This window comes from Bos taurus, chromosome 26 (genome assembly GCF_002263795.3).
Source record: "Bos taurus isolate L1 Dominette 01449 registration number 42190680 breed Hereford chromosome 26, ARS-UCD2.0, whole genome shotgun sequence".
NCBI lineage: Eukaryota > Metazoa > Chordata > Mammalia > Artiodactyla > Bovidae > Bos > Bos taurus.
Window position 1 is genome coordinate 9,950,693 of NC_037353.1, and position 23,295 is coordinate 9,973,987.

Here is a 23,295-nt window from a genome sequence, read left to right on the forward strand (position 1 = left end):
GGAAATCAAGGTCTGTTTTACAGGGCATCACTCAAAGCAGATGCACATTCCCCAGTGACTAGGGTAAAACTGTTACCAAGAATACTTGAACCTCTTTGGGAAGAGAACTTGACAAAATTTCCATGTCTTACTGGCAATACCTGTAATACTATATAGTCAAATATTCCTGATGTTATAGGCATGGGACAGAGTCTCCATAAGAGGTTTCTGATCATTCTAATTACCAAGAGTTGATATAGGTTTTTCCAAGGCTTCCAGATTTGGCAACTAAAGAGCTCATTCATTTTATATGATTTAAAGGGCAGTGGTCACAGATACCTAGGCTGTCTTAGGGATGAACAATTTGCTGACTAGTCACTGCTTTGCCTTGCCTGCTAAGTGGGTGACCAGCGCTGAAGCATTCATTCTCAGTGTTTATTCTGGGACAAGGGAAGGGCATCTTGGAGCTGCGTTAAGGACGACTGGCTCAGTCGTCCTTATTTCCTGAGCACCAAATACACATTCCTGCTAGGCTACGATGTTAGCGTCTATCTCTTATTTTCAATCTTGATGAAGACAAGAGGGATCAGTTGATGGATAGTATGTGGGATAGACAGTAGCATGAATTCCCACTAAAGGATAGAGCTTCTAATCTAGAGAAAGCAGCAGGCTCTGCAAACAGGGCGTATCAATTCTTTAGCCCATGAGACATTTAGATTGATCTGAGAAAGAATGCTTGACGGTGAGAAAAATGGTGAAATCTTTTCTAAGAGAGCTCTAGGCAAAGGAAAGTTTCCATCTCTTTGGGACAGTGCTGCAGTCCCAGCTAAAAATGGACCAGAAGGAAGACTTGTCAAGCTCTCATTCAGCTCAACAAGTCTTTATTGTCTCCCAGGACCTGAGGCTCACAAGCTGTCTGAGAGTTACACAGTTTTACAAGACTATTCTCAACTTGCAAAGGTTTTGAGATGCCTCAAGAATGATGAAAACCAGGCTTTTGTCTGGGAAGCAGAGCAGAGCACATCATTTTGAGCTCTGGCTTACAACCCAGGGTGTTGACAGGCTTCACTTCAGGCTGCAGTCAAGACTTAACTTCAAGAGACTTCGAAACTGTTCAGTCCCACAGAGAAAGCCTTTTCCCAATTTCCAGCTCTCTCAACAGACTGACTTGTTTGCAGCTATCATGGAAACAGTAAGTTGAGCTTGCTTTATTTGAGGTCCAGGGGATGAGGAATTCTGTCTGGATTCAAAATAAGGTTCTCAAATAGATATGAGGTTTTCCATACATACAGCAGACTCCAATTTTCTGCACAGGTACTAACCTGAAGAAACCACCAAGTTCGTAACTCTTTTCATGCTAACTCTTCCAAAAAGTGCCTGTACTATGTTGATTTATAAAACAACTCTCCAGTAAAAAGCACACATCAGTTAAAACAATCGTTCAATCCAGAACTATGTTGGGGAGACAGAAATTCATGGGGGTGTCCACAAAATAAGTTAGATAGCAAACGAGTTACAGACCTACATTGCAACCTCTCAGGTCAAACCAGAGCCTCACCCTGTCTAGTTTTCTCTTTTTTCTCTTCTTTGCTCTTTGCCCTTCTCCTAGTCAAAGAATATCAGAAAATTTCCCCTCAATTAGGCAAAACAATTTAGCTCTCCTTATTTTCACTCCCAAACTGGAATTTTAATCTCTCCCTAGGTACTTGGCAGACAGAAGAGCCATCACTTAAAAAGATAATTATAAATAGCAAAAATTAAATGGCATTACATTGAATGTAGCAGTGCCTCCCTTAGAGGATAGCTACCTACCAAGTCACCTGACCGTTGTTAGTGAAGGGGTCAGATGGACTGTGGCCATTCCCACCTGTGCACCTCCGGTGATTTTTCCTTTGTTGATGTACACTGGCCTTCCTCACCTCCTTACAAAGCCAAAAGAGGGTTTTCCTTTGCTGTTTCTTCTCTTAATTGGCCACAATGATAGCAGCCTCTCAGTTTTTCTGTTGCTCTCATCTATAACCTGTAAATCTCAGATCCATATATTTATTCATCATATACAGTCATCTGATTCTCATTCCCATTTTCTCTCCTTAATAGCAGATCCAAACTACACTCAGTCACCAAAATACCTGAGTCTTGTGTTCTGGACCAACTCTTGGCCAACCTGAAGGTCTTTTGTCAATCCCAGACCTTGTCTCAGACCAATCTCAGACCAAATCTCAACTTTGTCAACCTGAGAGCCACAAGCTTAGGCCAATTGCCACATGTGAAAACACCGCTCTCAGAGGGCAGGCAGAACACAAAGCTGGAGAGCTGGCACAGAAAGGGACCCACACATAGAAAGTTGAAGATTCTCTTCTTAGTGTGGATGCTATACAAATCTGCAATTTGCTCACGGAAATGCCAGGCAACTGTGGACTCCAGACTTTCTTTACACTTTTGTTCACTGCTTCTTGGACATTTCATGACTTACTATTTGCATTAATTGAATTTTTTAGCAGCTCCAGGAGGAGAAGGCAATGGCACCCCATTCCAGTACTCTTGCCTGGAAAATCCCATGGATGGAGGAGCCTGGAAGGCTGCAGTCCATGGGGTTGCTAAGAGTCGGGCACGACAGAGCGACTTCACTTTCACTTTTCACTTTCATGCATTGGAGAAAGAAATGGCAACCCACTCCAGTGTTCTTGCCTGGAGAATCCCAGGGACAGCGGAGCCTGGTGGGCTGCCATCTATGGGGTCCCACAGAGTCGGACACGACTGAAGCGACTTAGCAGCAGCAGCAGCAGCAGCAGCTCCAGGAGAAAGTTAAATAATAGGCCATGCTAAAGCTTCTAATTTTTTCATGAATTGAAATGTTCCATAGTCTCCAACTTTCATTTCCTCATCTAAAGAAAGAAGATTGTTAGGCTTGTGTTGACAAAAGATCTTAGGTCTTAAGCATCCTTAAAAATGATCATAATATTGTCATGAGGCAACATGACTCTCCCCAGTTTTGATCATACATGTGAGTTGATGCTCTCTGTACCGTATATATCAGTGCAACCATTTATATTTATGAGGACTCTTAGCTGACCTCAAGTCACTAGTCCAAAAAAGCCTCATGTATCGATTTCTTTCAAAATTTCTCATTTGAGTAAACTTCGTAAAATGTTGTTTCGTGAGGGCAGAGTCTATAGCATCCTCATTTCCTAGCACACTGCCCAGCAAACAGAGGCATCCGATACACATTTGTAAATACTTCTTTAACTGAATAGACTGAGAATGGAGAACATATAAATGAAATATTTGTGAATTCAATTTTTCTGAAAGAAATGCCTATAAATTTTTTTTCCCCAGTAATATACTCCTTAGGATATTTTTAAGGTTTAATTTTGTTGTTATATATTTATATATATCATTTCCACTTTCACACAAAAATTTTTTTTTCCCAGTAATATACTCCTTGGGATATTTTTAAGGTTTAATTTTGTTGTTATATATTTATATATAACATTTTCCACTTTCCACATTTTCCACTTTCTCTCTGTCTCTGGCACTGATTTTCATACTGAGTTCACTTGCTTGGCAAGGGGGAGGACAAGTGTTATCATGAATATAAATCTTTCCCAGTGAGGATAGCCTGATAGGGAAATCAGAGATTGAAAGGGATCTTTTTGTTTTTACTTTGTGTGCAGATGTTCTTACAAAATGAATTATTTCATTTTCTAAAGAAAACCCATTTTTGATTTTCAAAGTGGCAAATGTTATGTGAAATAAGATTCATCTACTTTATAATTTGTACCAGTTACCTTAAATGACAGCATATGAGTACTCATTTTTATGTATATATATGTACATTATTTTATATAAGTACATTCATACATCACACACATACATGTATACATACATACATATGTATACACATACATACATATTTTTTTCTTCCTGAGAGAACATCTCAAGATTTGACATTACAGTCATGTGATACTCTGTGGCATTGTAATAGTGAGATGGATATTTGTAATTAGTACTTGACTGCTATTTATTAAACTGCCTTAATGGATTTATATGGACAGCATCAGTTACATAATTGAATTACAAATGACTATGTCCATGATACAAAAGACACAATATTATGAATTTTGTAACTGGTTACTGCTTGCTATTTTAAGATGATGATTACTATTTTATCTGCAAGCTCGGTTTCCGGAATTGATATTTTAAAACAAAAGTCTGAACTGGAAACCTGATAGTTTTTCATCATCACAGTGCTTTTCTTTTCCTTCCCGCCATGTTTTCTTTCCCTTTTCCTTTTTGTTCTACTTAGAAAGTGTTACCTATCTGGACTGCATTTTCTGAAAGTTTAAGGACAAATAACTCCATAGTGTTTCAAATGCAAACACAGACATTTCATGTGTCAACTGTATGGCTATTGCTTAGTTAGGATAATCATGACCTCTCCTCTTAAGTTAACACAGGAAAGTACCGAAAGTGTTAGTCACTCAGTTGTGTCCGACTCTTCCAGGCTCCTCTGTCCATGGAATTCTCCAGGCAAGAATGCTGGAGCGGGGAGCCATTCCCTTCTCCAGGAGATCTTCCTGGCCCAGGGATCAAACCCAGGTCTCCTGCATTGCAGGCAGATTCTTTACTGTCTGAGCCACCAAGGAAGCCCAAGTGAACATAAGGTGACTGGGTTTATGACCCCAAGCCTACCTCAATTATCTACAGAACGTTGTATTATGCTCTTATCTTTTATAGAGTTGATATAACAAACAGCTATATGGAATAATCTTTCTATATCTTTTGTAAAAGAGCCTTTAAATGCATTATATTACTGTTTGTTACTCAAAGATCCTAACAATACAACTCTTGCATGTACAAATTCCATGCAATGAAAAAGTTGTTCATTTTTCTTTTTGGCTGAGTCGGATTGTTTCCTTTAATGAGATATGGAATGCCATGTAGTTATGGTCATTGGACATCACATTTCTAGAGTTGCAAACTATTAGTTTCTTCGTGGTCATTAACATGCTTTTAGATGGTGAGAAGAGAAGGATGCTAAAATTCTGACCAATTATTTGAGGGTGAGTCAAATATTTTATTTATTTAAGCTACCCCAACTCCTATCTGTCTTGGTAACATAGGGTTTCATTCACTTAAGTTAGGCTTTTATGTTTATGCCTTTTGCTTTGGAGAATATGATATCTAAATTAGAGATTAGAATCATTAATTATAATATTAGGTACATAGGAATGGACATTATTTGCTAAACGTTATATGAAGCTCTTAATATGTTTGAGCCATCTTCAACATTTTAGGGTTGGTATTATTTTCCTCATTCTATTGATAAGTGAGCAGACAGTTTAAGTAATTTGTCCAAGGTCATACAGCTAGTAAGTGGTAGAACTGAGTTTAATATAGGAAGTTTGACTCCTGGCCAATTTGACTCCAAATATAAGATGCTGGGAAGGACTCAGAGATCTTCTTAGGGATATAAAACTATATATATAGTTTTGAGTTATATATAGCTTAGGAGCTCTGTTCCAAAGCTCCTAAATCCTTTGGAATTTCCTGGCTGACAGAAGTGTCTTTGTTCTAATGAAGCAACTCTTGGTGGGCTCCTGGTTGGCTTCAGGATGGGGGTTGGTCAGCAGAAAGACCAAGCCATGATTATAAGCCTAGAACTTTCAGCCCCACTCCTTATCCTCCAGGAAGGGAGAGGAGCTATATTTGAGTTCATGATCGATTGTGCCTGTGTGTTGAAGCCTCCATAAAACTCTCAATAGTATGTGGTTCAGAGGGCTTCTGGTGAACACATCATTCCTGGAGGAGTACATCCCAACTCCTCAGGGAGATACAGTCCTGTACATAGGACCTTCCTGAACCTCCCTTGTGTACCTCTTTATCTGGTGTGTGCTATACTATATTTTTTGTGTGTGTGTGTGTGTGTATGTGCTCAGTCACTTCAGTCACATCCAAATCTTTGTGACTGGACTGTAGCCTGCCAGGCTACAGTTCATGGGGTTCTCCAGGAAAGAATACTGGAGTGGGTTGCCATACCTTCCTCTAGGGGAATCTTCCTGACCCAGGGATTAAACCCATGTCTCTTATGTCTCCTGCATTGGCAGTTGGGTTCTTTACCACTAGTGCCACCAGGGAAGCCCATCTTATCCTTTATTATACCATAAACCGGTACGTATAAGTAAGTATTTCCCCAAGTTCTGTGACCCATACTAGCAACTTATCAAATGCAAGGAGGGGTCATGGGAACACAGGTCAACAGCTTGAAATGTGCGATCTGAAGTGATATCTGAAGTGGAGGTGGCCTTGTGGGATTGAATCCTTTGCCTGTGGGCTCTGCTGCTAACTCCTTAAGGACAGTGTCAGAACTGAATTGACTTGTAGGGCATCAAGTAGGAGTCGCAGAATTGCTTGAGGTGTGGAAAACCCACACATCTGGTGTCAGAAGTGTTGTGAGTGTGATAGTAGAGTGAAAGTAAAGGAGAAACACACAGGGTGTGTGTTTTCTACACAGGATGTAAATGTATGTCACTTATCCCACGGCTCCATATGCCCTCTGCATGACACACATTGCCAGTTGTTGGTAAAGTCATTTTCTACTGAGTCCAGAGCCAACCATGGAATTGCTCTTAGTTTCTGCCCCAGGTAATGACTGTCTGTTGAATGAATGGAACTTGTGTTGAAATCTATTTGTCATCTATGTAGGTCTAATGAAGCTCTTTCACAGAAAGATTTATCTTAAGTGCTGTAGCAGAAACTTGCTAGATGTTCATCAACCTGCTTTTTTACTCTTCCTACATACGTGGGTAGACTACAATTCCAGCTTCCCTTCCAAACAGGTGTGGCCATGTAACTGTTCTAACCAACAGAATGTAAGCCCTCCTGATGTGTGCTAAAAGCACCCTGCATTCTCTCCTCTGTTCTTTCTCTTAACCACTGATTTGATTTCTATGAGCACAGTAACTCTGTAAGCCACCTGATGAAGTTGGCAGAGTCAAAAGATGGAAGGAGTCTGGGTCTCTGAATAACCTCTCTGATGAAAGCTACCCATTAATCATAAACATCTGTTTGGGTCTTATGGGAATAAGAATCAAACTTCTGTTATGCTTAGACTACTCAACATTTTGTGTGTTTGTTACAAAAATTAATGCTACAAAACAAAGGTCATACAAGATAACATCATTATCATGTTTCAGAGCCAGAATTTGAATCTGAGTCTTCAAATTCTTCCCACAATGATAATCTTACTGATAATTTAAAAAATTATCCATGTTAATGATAATTGTTTGTTGTTAAGTTGTTAAGTCATGTCCAACTCTTTTGTAACCTCATGGACTGTAGCCTGCCAGGCTCCTCTGACCATGGGTTTCTTCAGGAAAGAATACTGCAGTCGGTTGCCATTTCTGTCTGCAGAGGATCTTCCCAATGGATTGAACCTGAGTTGCCTGCATTGGTAGGCAGGTTTTTTACCACTGAGCCACCAGGGAAGCCATTAATGATAATTAATATTACCTTATTTCAGACTGTATTTCAACTTAAATTGTCTCCAGTTACAAACCCACCAAGTTTTGAGTTTATCTGCAACAAGTCTTCTTCTACCTCTAAAAGACTCAGTGTCTTCCCACTGATGACTTCAGTGACTTACACATCCTCTCATCTGGCCTACGATTCCTGCCCAGGCATGAAGTAAAAACGGTGACATCAAGTCGGATGACTTCAAGATACCTAACCATGGAATATCTTATTTAGGCACCAAACCTGCAAATATCCCACAGAAATTGTTCCCCAGCACACACTTGGGAAAGTCTGACTTGATGCCACCATTTGTGCTTTCCAAGGTGAGAAGGTGTCTTTTCTACAGGAATGTCTTTTAATAGGATAAGAGGTACTGAGATTCTCTAAAATAGGGGTCAAGTCAGTAGCATTTTGCACACTTGATGACAGAGTCCCCTCCTAAAGAGCATATCAAGGACCTGATGTTCCATTGAACTTATTTTGGAAAGCACAATCCTAAGTATATTGAGTCATACTCGTAATCATCGGGATGGGTCTAATACTTGGAATTTAGCTCCTCTTTTCCCAAGGAGACTTTTGTTTCTGATTCGTGTACTGTCTATTCCTGACACTTGACAAATGATTACTCCTTGACCTTTGTCAGGTTTGGGCTGCTAACCCTTTACCCTCTGGCTCTCTTCAAGCTTGACAGCAGATTGTATTTTGTGAACTCAACTGTGCCACCCTTCATCTATTTTGTTGCTTCCCTACCTGACAGAATACAAATGTTCCCCTTCTTTTGTTAAGTATGTGTGTTTATAGTATGAATTTTTGGTTCAATCAAACACCCCCAAATAAAGGATGGAGTTGGGTAGTGTTAGTAACTAAAGAGACAATTCTTACTGGTCTACTTAAATACCAGCATAAATAAAACGGAGTGGAGTTACATTATATGGACATTCATATTATGTGAATTCAAATAGATAAACTTAGCACCCTGGCCCCAGAGAGTGAGAAAAAATTGTTTAAATTTATTTATTTATTTTTGGCTATGCTGGGTCATCATGCTACAGGGGTTTTCCTCTAGTTGCGATGAGCAGGGCCTGCTCTCTAGTTGTAGTGTGTGGGCTTCTCATTTTGGTGGCCTCTCCTGTTGCAAAGCACAGGCTCTAGGCATGTGAGCTTCAGGAGCTGTGTCTTACAGGCTCTAAAGCACAGGCTCAGTAGTTGTGGCCATGGACTTACTTGCATGTGGGATCCACCTTGACCAAGGATCAAACCCTTGTCTCCTGCTAACAGGGGGCCTCCTATACTTTAACATTTACATAATCCAAAATTAATTTTTCATAAAACTGACAAAGGAAGGAAGGTATTTCTTTGCTGTCTGAAGTGGCATCACCATGGTGCACCATGTAGCAATAACACGGTTCCCAAATACCTGACCCTCAAGCTTTAAAACCGTGTGATTGTTTATGTATTTAAAAAAGTGTTTTGTTTTTTTTTCTTTTTGGTATTTCTATGGTTTCAAAGGGCTTCCCAGATGGCACTAGTGGTAAAGAATCTGCCTGCCAATGCAGGAGATGCCAGAACTTGGGTTTGATTCCTGGGTCAGGAAGATCCCCTGGAGGAGGAAACGGCAACCCTCTCCAGTATTCTTGCCTGGAAAATTCCATGGACAGAGGAGCCTGGAGGGCTACAGTCCATGGCATTGCAAAGAGTTGAACATAACTGAGAATGTGTGTGTGTATATATACACGATTTCAAAAGCTGCCCGTCTTGTGAGAATTTATTAATATTCTTATGTTGTACTCTTTCAAGTTTGCATAACTCTGATTTTATAAACTGGCTACTGCATTGTAGTGGTGGGTACTTTCACTTACCATCTTACTCCATTTGCATAGCAATTTACTCTGTTAGGCCGTATGACTTTTATTTCTTTCTTTCCTGTGCACCTTTCATAGTAGAAAATATCACTCTGGTCTACAAATGTAAACTCACAATTTCATCTGGCCTCACTCAAATAAACTGAAATCTATTGAATGTTACCAAAATGGCTATACTGAATTTACTGAACATTAAGTCACTCTTCAAAATATCATGTAGTTTTGAGGTATTTTCAAGATAATTTTGAATATACATGATTCTTATCTTTATGTGTCAACTTTACAACCTTATCTCCCACATGAGACATGAATCTACTTGAAGAGAATGGAAATTATTTGTTGCCAACCCAGCATCACTATTTTCTTCTTTCTTCCCCACAAACTCATATCTTATTCAGGTATCTACTCTTATGTGGGGTGTTTCCCAGGCGGCTTAACAGTAAAGAATCTGCCTGTCAATTCAGGAGACTCAGGAGACACGGATTCAATCCCTGGGTGGACAAGATCCCCTGGAGGATGAAAAGTAAAGGGCAAGCCATTACAGTATTCCTGCCTGGAAAATCCCATGGACAGAGGAGCCCGGTGGGCTAGAGTCCATGGGGCTGCGAAGAGTTGGACATGACTGAGCGACTAAGCACACATGCATGCACTCAAATGACTAAAGGGAAGATGATCCTAATACTAGTTCCAGGAGTAGATCTTGATTTGTCTGTAGGATTGTAATGGTAATCCCACCCCTGCTCGGCAGTGATTGGTTTCAGACTTGTGAGTAACCCACGATGGCCTGTAACACAATTATGACCTATAGTACAAGATAGTCAATTGAGGGGTTTCTGGAAAGATTTCCTTGATCTCAGAAAAGGACAGAGACAGTAACAGTTCTTATTCCTCCTAAGCATGTTGCTGGGTCTGGATGTGACTCCAACAATTATTGCCATCTTGCTACCACTCCTCTGAGGATCTCAACATTAAGAATGGAAGAGAGTATTTCTCTGATAATGAGTGATGTTGAGCATCTTTTCATGTGTTTGTTAGCCATCTGTTTTTCTTCTTTGGAGAAATGTCTGTTTGGTTCTTTGGCCCATTTTCTGATTGGGTCATTTATTTTTCTGGAATTGAGCTGCAGGAGTTGCTTGTATATTTTTGAGACTAATTCTTTGTCCATTGCTTCGTTTGCTATTATTTTCTTCCATTCTGAAGGCTGTCTTTTCACTTTGCATATAGTTTCCTTCATTGTGCAAAAGCTTTTAAGTTTAATTAGGTCGCATTTGTTTATTTTTGCTTTTATTTCCATTACTTTGGGAGGTGAGTCATAGAGGATCCTGCTGTGATTTATGTTGGAGAGTGTTTTGCCTAAGTTTTCCTCTAGGAGTTTATAGTTTCTGATCTTACGTTTAGATCTTTAATCCATTTTGAGTTTATTTTTGTGTATGGTGTTAGAAAGTGTTCTAGTTTCATTCTTTTACAAGTATTTGACCAGTTTTCCCAGCACCACTTGTTAAAGAGATTGTCTTTTCTCCATTGTATATTCTCGCCTCCTTTGTCAAAGATAAGGTGTCCATAAATGCATAGATTTATCTCTGGGCTTTCTATTTTGTTCCATTGATCTATATTTCTGTCTTTGTGCCAGTACCATACTGTCTTGATGACTGTAGCTTTGCAGTATAGCCTGAAGTCAGGCAGGTTGATTCCTCCAGTTCCATTCTTCTTTCTCAAGATTGCATTGGCTATTTGAGGTTTGAGGTTCCATCTCATGCCGATAAGAATGGCTGCTATCCAAAAATCTACAAACAATAAATGCTGGAGAAGGGGTGGAGAAAAGGGAATCCTCTTACACTATTGGTAGGAATGCAAACTAGTACAGCCACTATGGAGAACAGTGTGGAGATTTCTTAAAAAACTGGAAATAGAACTGCCTTATGATCCAGCAATCCCACTGCTGGGCATACACACTGAGGAAACCAGAAGGGAAAGAGACACGTGTACCCCAATGTTCATCGCAGCACTGTTTATAATAGCCAGGACATGGAAGCAACCTAGATGTCCATCAGCAGATGAATGGATAAGAAAGCTGTGGTACATATACACAATGGAGTATTACTCAGCCATTAAAAAGAAAACATTTGAATCAGTTCTAATGAGGTGGATGAAACTGGAGCCTATTATTATACACAGTGAAGTAAGCCAGAAAGAAAAACATCAATACAGTATCAGATCAGATCAGTCGCTCAGTCATGTCTGACTCTTTGCGACCCCATGAATCACAGCACACCAGGCCTCCCTGTCCATCACCAACTCCCGGAGTTCACTCAACTCATGTCCATCGAGTCAGTGATGCCATCCAGCCATCTCATCCTCTGTCATCCCCTTCTTCTCTTGCCCCCAATCCCTCCCAGCATCAGAGTCTTTCCCATTGAGTCAACTCTTTGCAGGAGGTGGTCAAAGTACTGGAGTTTCAGCTTTAGCATCATTCCTTCCAAAGAAATCCCAGGGCTGATCTCCTTCAGAATGGTCTGGTTGGATCTCTCGCAGTCCAAGGGACTCTCAGGAGTCTTCTCCAACACCACAGTTCAAAAGCATCAATTCTTCAGCGCTCAGCCTTCTTCACAGTCCAACTCTCACATCCATACATGACCACAGGAAAAACCATAGCCTTGACTAGACGGACCTTTGTTGGTAAAGTAATGTCTCTCTTTTGAATATGTTATCTAGGTTGGTCATAACTTTCCTTCCAAGGAGTAAGCGTCTTTTAATTTCATGGCTGCAGTCACCATCTGCAGTGATTTTGGAGCCCAGAAAAATAAAGTCTGACACTGTTTCCACTGTTTCCCCATCTATTTCCCATGAAGTGATGGGACCGGATGCCACGATCTTCATTTTCTGAATGTTGAGCTTTAAGCCAACTTTTTCACTCTCAACTTTCACCTTCATCAAGAGGCTTTTGAGTTCCTCTTCACTTTCTGCCGTAAGGGCGGTGTCATCTGCATATCTGAGGTTATGGTAACGATAACCCTATATGCAAGACAGCAAAACAGACACAGATGTATAGAACAGTCTTTTGGACTCTGTGGGAGAGGGTGAGGGTGGGATGATCTGAAAGAATAGCATTGAAACATGTATATTATCATATGTGAAACAGATTGCCAGTCCAGGTTTGATGCATGAGACAGGGTGCTCAGGGCTGGTGCACTGGGATGACCCAGAGGGATAGGATGGGGAGGGTGGTGGGAGGGGGGTTCAGGATGGGGAACACATGTACACTCATGGCTGAATCATGTCAATGTATGGCAAAACCACTACAATATTGTACAGTAACTAGCCTCCAGTTAAAATAAATAAATAAATAAAAAGAAAAAACTCTTAGAAAAAAAAGAATGGAAGAGAGCAGAGATGGATAAATCCTAGGTCCTTGAAGATACTGCTCTTTTATTGACTCAATCAGTCACGAAGTCTCCCTAGCTTCTTCCTTCTAATGTATCAGTTAGATTGGGCTGCCATAGACTGGATGGCTTAAACAACAGACATTTACTTCTTTCAGTTCTCGCAAAGGGAAGTTCAAGCTCAAGGTGCCGGTTGATTTGGTTTCTGGTTGAGGACTCTCTTTCTGGCTCACAGACAGAAGGTTTGACATACAACATGAGAAGATAAGGGCTATTTTCCTGTTCTCAGAACAAAGCAGTTGTCGAGTTAAAAATGGTTAATCCATGGCTGTTACAGGGCATTTCATGAACTGCTGATTGTACATATATGCAATATCATGTTAACATAAACAGGCCAGCCCTTAGGGAGTTTTAAGTTATAAAAGAAACATTTTTCTAAGATCATGTGCTCTGATATAAAAACCATACTCCAGCCCAGTTCTGTCATAAAGTTCTGGCAAGCCAAGAGATGTTAGTTTTGGTGATTTTATCAGCAAAACTTTTAACTAATGCTTGATGAAACCATCACTGCACCATAAAACACCATAACAAATTGCAGTGATGATTCTTTTTAAGAATTTAGTCATTATAGACCATTACGATTTCTTCCACAAAAAGTAGTATCGTAGTGATCACTACAATTCTACAAATAAGAATATGCTTTTACCTTTATGACCAAAAGGAATGTTAAGTTTATTCTTGCAATTCAAATCTAATTTTACTATCTTCAACAAAAACGGTTGAGTGTAGATTTTATCCTATCCTACTAAAGCTCATATGAAACATTTTACCTATTATTTTAGTTACATTGTATACAAAGTAATTTTATGTAGTCTTCTAGATGAACATTAAATAAATAAAATTATATCAAAGTGAAGGATTTTCATAATATAGTAAAATTCACTTTTTATAACTAGCCTGGGAAGTGGAAAGAGCAGCACTCATCAAATCTTAAAAACAAAACCAAATAAACAAAAAACAAACTCCATCAAGGAACAAATGATGAGAGATCCATTTGCATATAGATGGATCCATATTAAAGCAATAGAAACTTGGGCCATTTTGAAACCTTAAACCTTCTGACACTATTTTCATAAACTCAAGTAATACAAACCATGTGGTGAATGATTTTCTGAAAAACTTTGCTGGTTTCACTGTGTATTTTATTATTGGCCAAATGTGACATTAAATTTTATCCCCCGTGGCTTGGAGTTAAATGCTTGCTCTGTTCAGAATGGCAACACTCAATTAAACAGCATTTTTCATGATCTACATCCACCATTGTTACTGTATTTAAGGGAAATAATGGGGGTACTGACCTATATTGCGTTTCTTATTATCAATGGAGATGAAGCGAATGCAGGGATTACTGGTGATGTACCGCCCAGCCCAAGGGACATCAATCTTCGTGCCAGCTTCATAAAAGAGGCCCAGAGCGTAGCGGGAGGAGTAGCTCACAGACTCCAGTTGCTGCCTTTGGCATTCACTAATTACTGTGGAAGAAAAAGTACAGGGCATCAGACTTGAAAATATCATCTTTCCTTTCAGTACATCAAATACCACACTCCTTTAAACCAGTTCCAACTGTTTTTACTGACTCCATCTCACTTACGACGAATTTTGAAAGGTAATGTAAAATAGCATCAGCTCTTATTTCTTCGCAGAATGATTACTGTCCTTGGCACACTTGTTCTCATCACACTGAAGGTCCAAACTCTTTAGACTGGCATTTAAAATGTCTCTGAGTCTGACACTAAGTTGTTTTTCTAGCTTTGTATCCTAGTAATTATCCTGGGACTGGCTGGCAACATTGCAACATGATAGATCCCATACACTGAGCACTCACTGTGGGTCAGGGTCTTTGCCAAACATGTAACACGAGGATTTCACTCTATCCAGCAACCACCATACAAGGTAGGTATTATTCCCATGTTATAGGAGGAGACTAATGATTCATCTCATGATCTCTTAAGTTCTTCCATGTCATGCAGTCATTTGCTTATCATCTTTCTGCCAGTCGATTAGCATAGTTTCTGGAGCACAGGGACTATACCTTAGTATTTTTTGTTACAGTCCTCTACCCTACTCATTTCAAAAATACAAAGGATGAACGTATAGAGGGATAGAAAGGCAAACAAGACATGCAAAATTAGTTAAAATGTACTTTGCCAACAAAGGTCCATCTAGTCAAGGCTATGGTTTTTCCTGTGGTCATGTATGGATGTGAGAGTTGGACTGTGAAGAAGGCTGGGCACCAAAGAATTGATGCTTTTGAACTGTGGTGTTGGAGAAGACTCTTGAGAGTCCCTTGGACTGCAAGGAGATCCAACCAGTCCATTCTGAAGGAGATCAGCCCTGGGATTTCTTTGGAAGGAATGATGCTAAAGCTGAAACTCCAGTACTTCGGCCACCTCATGTGAAGAGTTGATTCATTGGAAAAGACCCTGATGCTGGGAGGGATTGGGGGCAGGAGGAGAAGGGGACGACAGAGGATGAGATGGCTGGATGGCATCACTGACTCGATGGATGTGAGTCTGGGTCAACTCCGGGAGTTGGTGATGGACAGGGAGGCCTGGCGTACTGCGATTCATGGGGTTGCAAAGAGTCGGACATGACTGAGCGACTGATCTGATCTGATCTGAGGAGGTAAATAATCAGAAAATGGAAAAATACTGGGAAATGAATTAGGTAGGTTTGGGTTCAAAACCCAACTCTACCACTTAGTAGGTAGGTGACCCTGGTCAAGCTATTAATACTTATTCTAACTATAGTTCTCATCTATAAGTGGCAAAAATAGGGTGCATTAGTCTGTTGTGAGGATTACATGAATAATGCATATCACAATGCATGGCATATGTGTTCATTATTTTTTTCTATTACAGAGAGAAAAATATTTAGTAAAATGGGACAGTGTTCTATCTTGGGATGAAAAAGGAAATATCACCCTCCCTTATGTTTTAATCTCCATCTTCAGTCTTCCTATCTTTAAGAGTCTCAGGGCGCTTCTTGTTTATGTATTTGTGTTATTAATTTGAGTTTCAGAGAAGGCCATAGCTCTATTCTGAAGGCATAAGGCAAGCCAGTTCAGAAATGGAACATATGAAAAATTATCATTTAATTGGTGAAAAATATCCTAATCTAGTAGGCAAACCTCAAGGATTGTGATGCTCTTGCTGCTAAGTCATTTCAGTCATGTCTGACTCTTTGCAACCATAGCCCGCCAGGCTTCTCTGTCCATGGGATTCTCCAGGCAAAAATACTGGAGTGGATTGCCATGCCCTCTTCAAAGGAATCTTCCCAACCCAGGGATCGAACCTGTGTCTCTGGTGTTTTCCTGCACTCACAGGCCAGTTCTTTACCACTAGAGCTACCTGGGAAGACACCTGGGAAGGATGGGATAACTTTAGCTAAACCTTAGAGAAGTGGCTTTTGGAGGAAGACAGAAGGTAAGAAGGGTATTCAATAAATTATTTAAGCACAGTAATAATCCTAAACATTATCACAGCATATTCTTGGCCACAAAACACTTTTAGAACCAAGACTTCATTTAATCTTCACAAAATCCCTGCAAGATAGATGATTTTGCCATCCTAATTTTATATCTCTATGAAGCTGAGATTCAGAGAGGTTAAGTAACTTGCCCTAGGTTACACAGCTTCCAAGTTTGTGTGGCCAAGATGAAGCAAGAATTCCCGCACTGGAGTCATGCATATCTTCATCACGTCCACACTTCCCTTCTAGATCTGTAAGTCTGAGCTTCAAGATGAACTTTAGCATTGCTTTCTCCTCTGACATTACCGGTTACTTTGCACTCAGAAGTAAAAGCCATCGTTCCCTTTAACCATCATTTTCTGTCTTAATGAAAGATTTAATTAATTGATAAATGAATGATCTTCTGACACTGGCCTTGTTACACTCGTATCCTGGGCTTCATTTTATTATTTAACCTACTTTTGGAGCTATGGGGCCTGATATTATGCTTACTGCTTTTCTTAATGAAAACACAGATCTTCAGAAATCATAAAATATTCTCACTAGGAAGAGAGAGGAGGAGATGAAGGAGACTCATACTAGCAGGTGAGCATATGCTATGCACGTGAGGGTTTATCATGGCTTCCCATTTTTTTTTTTCAATTAAAAAAATAAACCAACAAAACTGTGAAATCAGCTATTTTAGCAACTGAAAGGGCTTAAAACTCTCCCTTTTTAAAAAAGAAACATATTTTTTTCTTTGTACAAAAATGGAAGGGTCAACTAGGTTGACAACCAAACTGGACCTTTTCCTCCCCTGCCACACACATTAGTACATTTAGCTAGTTTTTAGACAAGCTGCCAAGTAGCAAATCCCACTGGGCAGCCTTTTGAAAAGGTAATTGATATCTATATAGAAACAGAGATTAACCTTAGACACCCTTGTCTGCTCCAGGGGCTCTACAATTCATTCTGAGAACAGGGAGGCAAGACTTTTGACTGAAACAATCTCAATTTCTATACAGATTCACTTACAAATAATTGTATCTTCTGGGCCTGGAAAGTTTTTGATTGTTGCAGGATCTAACAGAGTGGTTTTATTTTGTTTGAAAATTTTTGTAATGCAAAATGCTGGAGGGAGCTGCCCTAGGTCCTAAATATATACATTTTGGCAAGGAAAAGAAATGAGTTTTTTACTATCATGTATTTAAAAGGGCCACAAAATCAAGAATCATGTAAAAGTGCTTGATTCCAATATAATAAAACTTTACCTGGATGTCACTCTCAATTCTAAACCACTAGAATTATATTATCTTTGTAATTATACACACACAAACACATGTGCATATACAGTATATATATATATATATATATATATATATATATATATAATTAATATAATTTATGGCTATCTAATGTAAATAAAGTTGTATTGAAGGGATAGTTTATAGTTTACATTCATATTTCTGTCAGTTAGGAGAACTGTTCTTATTCCATTCTCCTTGTGCCAATGCCAGTGTGTACATGAGTACATGTGGGCTTGGGGGAGGGGAAGAACAGAAGAGGGAAGGAGAGAGAAACAGAGGACCTGAATGCTACTCCTGAATAAATTAAGTACATATTTCATTTCATTTTTTTGTTTCTTAAACGCTATGCTTTTTCCAGTAGTCATGTACGGATGCTAGAGTTGGACCACAGAGAAGACTGAGCGCTGAAGAACTGATGCTGTCAAAATGTGGTGTTGGAGAAGACTTTTGAGAGTCCCTTGGACAGCAAGGAGATCAAACCAGTCAATCCTAAAGGAACTCAACCCTGAATATACATTGGAAGGATTGATGCTGAAGTTAAAGCTCCAATATTTTGGCCACCTGATGTGAAGAACTGACTCACTGGAAAAGATCCTGATGCAGGGCAAGACTGAAGGCAAAAGGAGAAGGGGGCGGCAGAGGATGAGATAGTTAGATGGCATACCAGCTCAATGGACATGAATCTGAGCAAACTCTGGGAGACAGTGGAGGACAGAGGAGCCTGCATTCTGCAGTCCATGGGGTCGCAAACAGTCAGACACAATTTAGCGATTGAGCAATGACAACACACTTTATCTATTCTACTACTGATGGACATTTGGATTGTTTGCAGTTTTGACAATTACAAATGTAACATAAAGAACATATGTATATGCTTCTCTTGTGTATCACTAGGGATTCCTTGATCATGGAACAAAGTGGGATATATTCTACTCTTTTGGAATGATAGAGATCAATCTCTTCAAAACAAATCCTTGGGCCCAGGAGTCTTCCTAATGAAAGTATTTTATGATTTCTGAAGGCCTGTTTTTTAAAAAAAAAAAAAATAATGTATTCACCTGAATTTCTCCTTACTGAAGGCTGATGTCTTTTGTCACAACAATGAATATTTCAATAGTAATAGTAAAACAAATACCTTTTAGCATTTGTTTGATATTCATTATCGATACTGTAGTTAATGGTAAATGCTATATTGATGGGAAATCTGTGCTCACAGCAGTAACCTCCTTCTAGAAGTTTTTTTGTTTATAGCCAATTATAGAGGATGGCTAATTTCCCAATTTGTTACCATATATGAAGAATTTCAGCTCAGGGACAGTTGAAGTTAGGAAGTCAGTTTTGTAGTATAATTATTTAAGCTCTCCATCAGTGGATACTGGCTACTCTTGATTTACTTATTATTGTTTTATCTTTTATGTTGAATTCCAAGAATGTCAAGAAGTTTTATGCACAAATTCATTCTTAATCTTTGACCATCTAATTCTGTAGGTACATGAAACCAACAGTATTTTAGCTGAATAGCTGGCTGTTCTTTACTCAAAGTGGATGTAGAAATAGCGCTGAAAGATCCATTTTCCATATATAATTCTCCTAGCAGGCCAGTAGAGTCTAAACTTCTACCAATCATGGGTCATTCCTTTTGTGTAAAAGCATCACAGAAGCAGTCTCATTTCATTTCACCTGGAATAAACTGAACGTTCACGTGGATTCTATGGGTATTGAAGTCATCACTCCTGGAAGCACATTTTCAAAAATAGCTTTGGCAAGCAATAAATCTAAAGTTTACTGGGGACAGACTTCAGCAGTTGTATCTGTGTGAGATTTCCCCAGGGAAATATTTCTTCCATCCTGAGAGGTATCTCCGGAGTTAGAAAAATTTGGGTTTGAAATCTGGCTCTGACCCAGAATCTGTGTGACCTTGGTCAAATTGCTCAATCCCCCTAAGCATCTGCTTTCCTATAAAATGAGAATGAGAACAGTGCTGCCCTTAAAGGATTGTTAAGAAAATTAAATGAGATAATATCAAGTGCTTAGCATAATGCCTAACATATAAGTGTACCGCAAAAACCCAGCACTGCAGTTCTTAAATTTATATACCTTTCGAGATGTCTATATATAAAGTATAACATACTTTAGAAAAAGTTTTTTGAAGCCTTTAGAGGCAATATCCTAAGTGTCAAGCACATCAAGATAATACTAAATCAAAGATATCTCTTTGGTAGGTAAAGTATACATACTGGGTACACTTCACTTTTCAGAGCAGATGGTAAGAAAACAAAACATTGCTTTGAAAAGTAAGATGTATTAAAGATTCTAAAACCATTTCAGATAATAGTTTTTGAAAAATTAAAATAAACCATGGACTTCTTTAGCTATCTAATCTAGAATGCTGTTTGAAGATTTATCTTTTGAAAGTAATGAAAACCCATATTTTGTATCATCATTATCCTAGTACACTGGCATTACATTTTCCTAATCCTATTCCTAGCCCAGGACTATATAAAAACGGAAGGTGCCGAATAAATAGGCTTCCCTGTATTATCAAAAAGAAAAGTATCTTTATTAAAAATTTAAGATTAAGCTGGTTTCACACTCATGTTTAGGGAGAATGCTAATCATTATCTGAATACAAACTTTAACAGGTACATTCCACCTAGTTGCTACACATAGCTGTTTTCTGGGGGGGATGGAGGGAGTAATTCAGTTCAGTTCAATCACTCAGTCAAGTCCGACTCTTTGCAACCCCAATGACTGCAGCACGCCAGGCCTCCCTGTCCATCACCAACTCCTGGAGTTTACTCAAATTCATGTTCATTGAGTCAGTGATGCCATCCAACCATCTGATCCTCTGTCGTCCCCTTCTCCTCCCACCTTCAATCACTCTCAGCATCAGGGTCTTTTCAAGTGAATCAGCTCTTCATATCAGGTGGCCAAAGTATTGGAGTTTCAGCTTCAGCATCAGTCCTTCCAAAGAATATTCAGGACTGATTTCCTTTAGGATGGACTGGTTGGATCTCCTTGCTGTCCAAGGGACTCTCAAGAGTCTTCTCCAACACCACAGTTCAAAAGTATCAATTTGTCGGTGCTTAGCTTTCTTTATAGTCCAATTCTCACATCCATAGATGACTACTAGAAAAACCATAGCTTTGACTAGATGGACCTTTGTTGGCAAAATAATGTCTCTGCTTTTTAATATGCTGTCGAGGTAGGTCATAACTTTTTTTCCAAGGAGCATCTTTTAGTTTCATGGCTGCAGTCATCATCTGCAGTGATTTTGGAGCCCCCCTAAATAAAGCCTGTCACTGTTTCCAAAGTTTCCCCATCTATTTGCCATGGAGTGATGGGACTGGATGCTATGATATTAGTTTTCTGAATGTTGAGTTTTAAGCCAACTTTTCACTCTCCTCTTTCACTTTCAACAAGAGGCTCCTTAGTTCTTCTTCGCTTTAGAACACATTAAAAATCAGAGGCATCTTAGGATAATTAAGTTCATATCTAGTAAGGGAAGTTTACCATGTTTCCCAAATTTTGTGGGACCCCCAAATCAATGCATTCAGTTCAGGCACTCAGTTGCGTCTGACTCTTTGTGACCCCATGGACTGCAGCACGCCAGGCTTCCCTGATCATCGCCAATTCCAGAAGCCTGCTCAAACTCATGTCCATTGAGTCGGTGATGCCATCCAACCAACTCATCCTCTGTTGTCCCCTTCTCCTGCCTTCAATCTTTCCCAGCATCAAGGTCTTTTCTAAGGAGTCAGTTCTTCACATCAGGTGGCCAAAGTATTGGAGCTTCAGTTTCAGCATCAGTCCTTCCAATGAGTATTCAGGATTGATTTCCTTTAGGATTGACTGGTTTGATCTCCTTGCTGTCCAAGGGGCTCCCAAGAGTTTCTCCAACACCACAGTTCAAAAACATCAATTCTTCGGTGCTCAATTTTCTTCATCGTTCAACTCTCACATCCATAGATGACTACTGGAAAAGCCATAGCTTTGACTAGACGGACCTTTGCCAGCAAAGTAATGCCTCTGCTTTTTAATACGCTGTTTAGGTTTGTCATAGCATTTCTTCCAAGAAGCAAGTGTCTTTTAATTTCAAAATCAATGCATTAAGTGGCATTAAAAAGGGAAGAAAAGATACTTCCTACTCCCAGCTCACCAGATGAATCAGAAAGTGAAGGAAGTGTAGGAATTTAGGTGCTGACATTTGTTTCTCACAACGGGCATTCCAGAGCTGTGAGGTATTTGAGGGAATAGATACTCAATGATCCTCTGGGTCAATATTGCCTTAATGAAAACATTGGCACTTCTCACAGTTGTAAAGTTTCCTTCCTCTCGTTTTGGTGGCCAGTTATATCACTGTAAATGTATTTGTTTTTTTTAAAGTTCACAGAGTATTAGCATGTTAGAATATTATGCAAATTTAAAGAAGCCATAAACAACATTTATTGCTTTGGTTAAAAAAGATTCCTAGGACCCTGAGACATAAAGACATTGTAGTTTCTAAGCTATAATAATACTTACTTGATCATGACTTCATCTTATTTTGTTCATGGTAAAAATAATAAACAGGGAATTATTTTAGGAGGAAGTTCTTAGGCCTCCTGGCACTCCAGCTATACCGGGGTCAGAATTCACGCTGAAATGTCTTTGCAGGTCTGTGAAGGCCCAAACTGCTAGCACTGTTTCTAGCACTGGTGGTGAATCAGGCTTCCTCCCCTGCCCTCAGTGATCCAAGAGGGATTTCTAATCCCTGCTGTCTCTCCATTTCTCTAACCAAAGGAACAATCTGTCAAGGGCAAAAAGCAATGTTTTCTCTCTGGTCTCTGTTTCTGCTTTCTTGCCACTGTATCCAAGTGCCCTGTGAAAAGGAGTACTCAGCTATACAGCTGTGGCTGCAGTTGGCTCTTCATAAAGTCTTGGACCTTCTCCCAATCACAGAAAGTCTCTGCTGTTTTATATATTCGCTATCCACTCTTCTCTTTATCTGGATGGAACATCTGTGAAACTAAAATGATAGTTGCTTTATTTCTATGGCAATTCGTTCTATCCACAGGATTAGAAAAATAAGCATTTTTAAACATAGACGCTGTTTTCTGAAAGAATGTGGGATGATTTAACTCAAGTATTGTCTGCGGTAAGTCCACTGTGTGTCCAGCACGATGCCAGCCACCATAAAACACCTCTAAACAAAACACTGAACAGACTCTAAGATAGATTTTGGACTGAGACATTAAATAATTTGACCCTGGGTATTATCAATATTATCCTTGGGAAACTTCTTTTTGGATATCAGAATAGCAAACATATACAATAAGTCTGGAAACCACAATAATGAGGTTGGGAAATTCTTGCCTCATTTCCATGCATTCTAAATTTTTAGACTATTATGCCATCATTCTTATTGTAGGAAAAGTGCTGAGCTTCAAATGAGAAAGAATATAATAATAATGCATTGTGTGTACTCATATAAAATGTCACAGAATATCATACATATTTTACAGCCACTCTTCCCAGCCTATCCATTTAATTACTTTATGGCCATGCCATTCGTGAGCAATATAGTCATTCTAAAATTCATAATAGTAAAAACTTTATTACATGTCACCTCATATTTTTATACAGATATATATATATATATTTATATTTAGGACTAGAGTTAATTTAGGCTGAGGCAATGACTCAGAGAATTAATATTTTAACTCAAACTTCCATAGTTTTAGAAATCAGAAAGCAATGTTTACG

At 39.2% G+C, this 23,295-nt stretch overlaps 1 protein-coding gene across 2 annotated transcripts in view; it reads right to left on the reverse strand.

Moving 5' to 3' along the window:
- Positions 1-23,295, reverse strand: part of RNLS (renalase, FAD dependent amine oxidase) — a 276,338-nt gene that overhangs the window by 49,515 nt on the left and 203,528 nt on the right. For both annotated transcript variants that reach the window (NM_001206063.1, XM_010819756.4), the window contains exon 5: positions 14,095-14,268. In NM_001206063.1, coding sequence (NP_001192992.1) covers positions 14,095-14,268 — 174 coding nt within the window. The remainder of the gene's footprint in view (positions 1-14,094; positions 14,269-23,295) is intronic.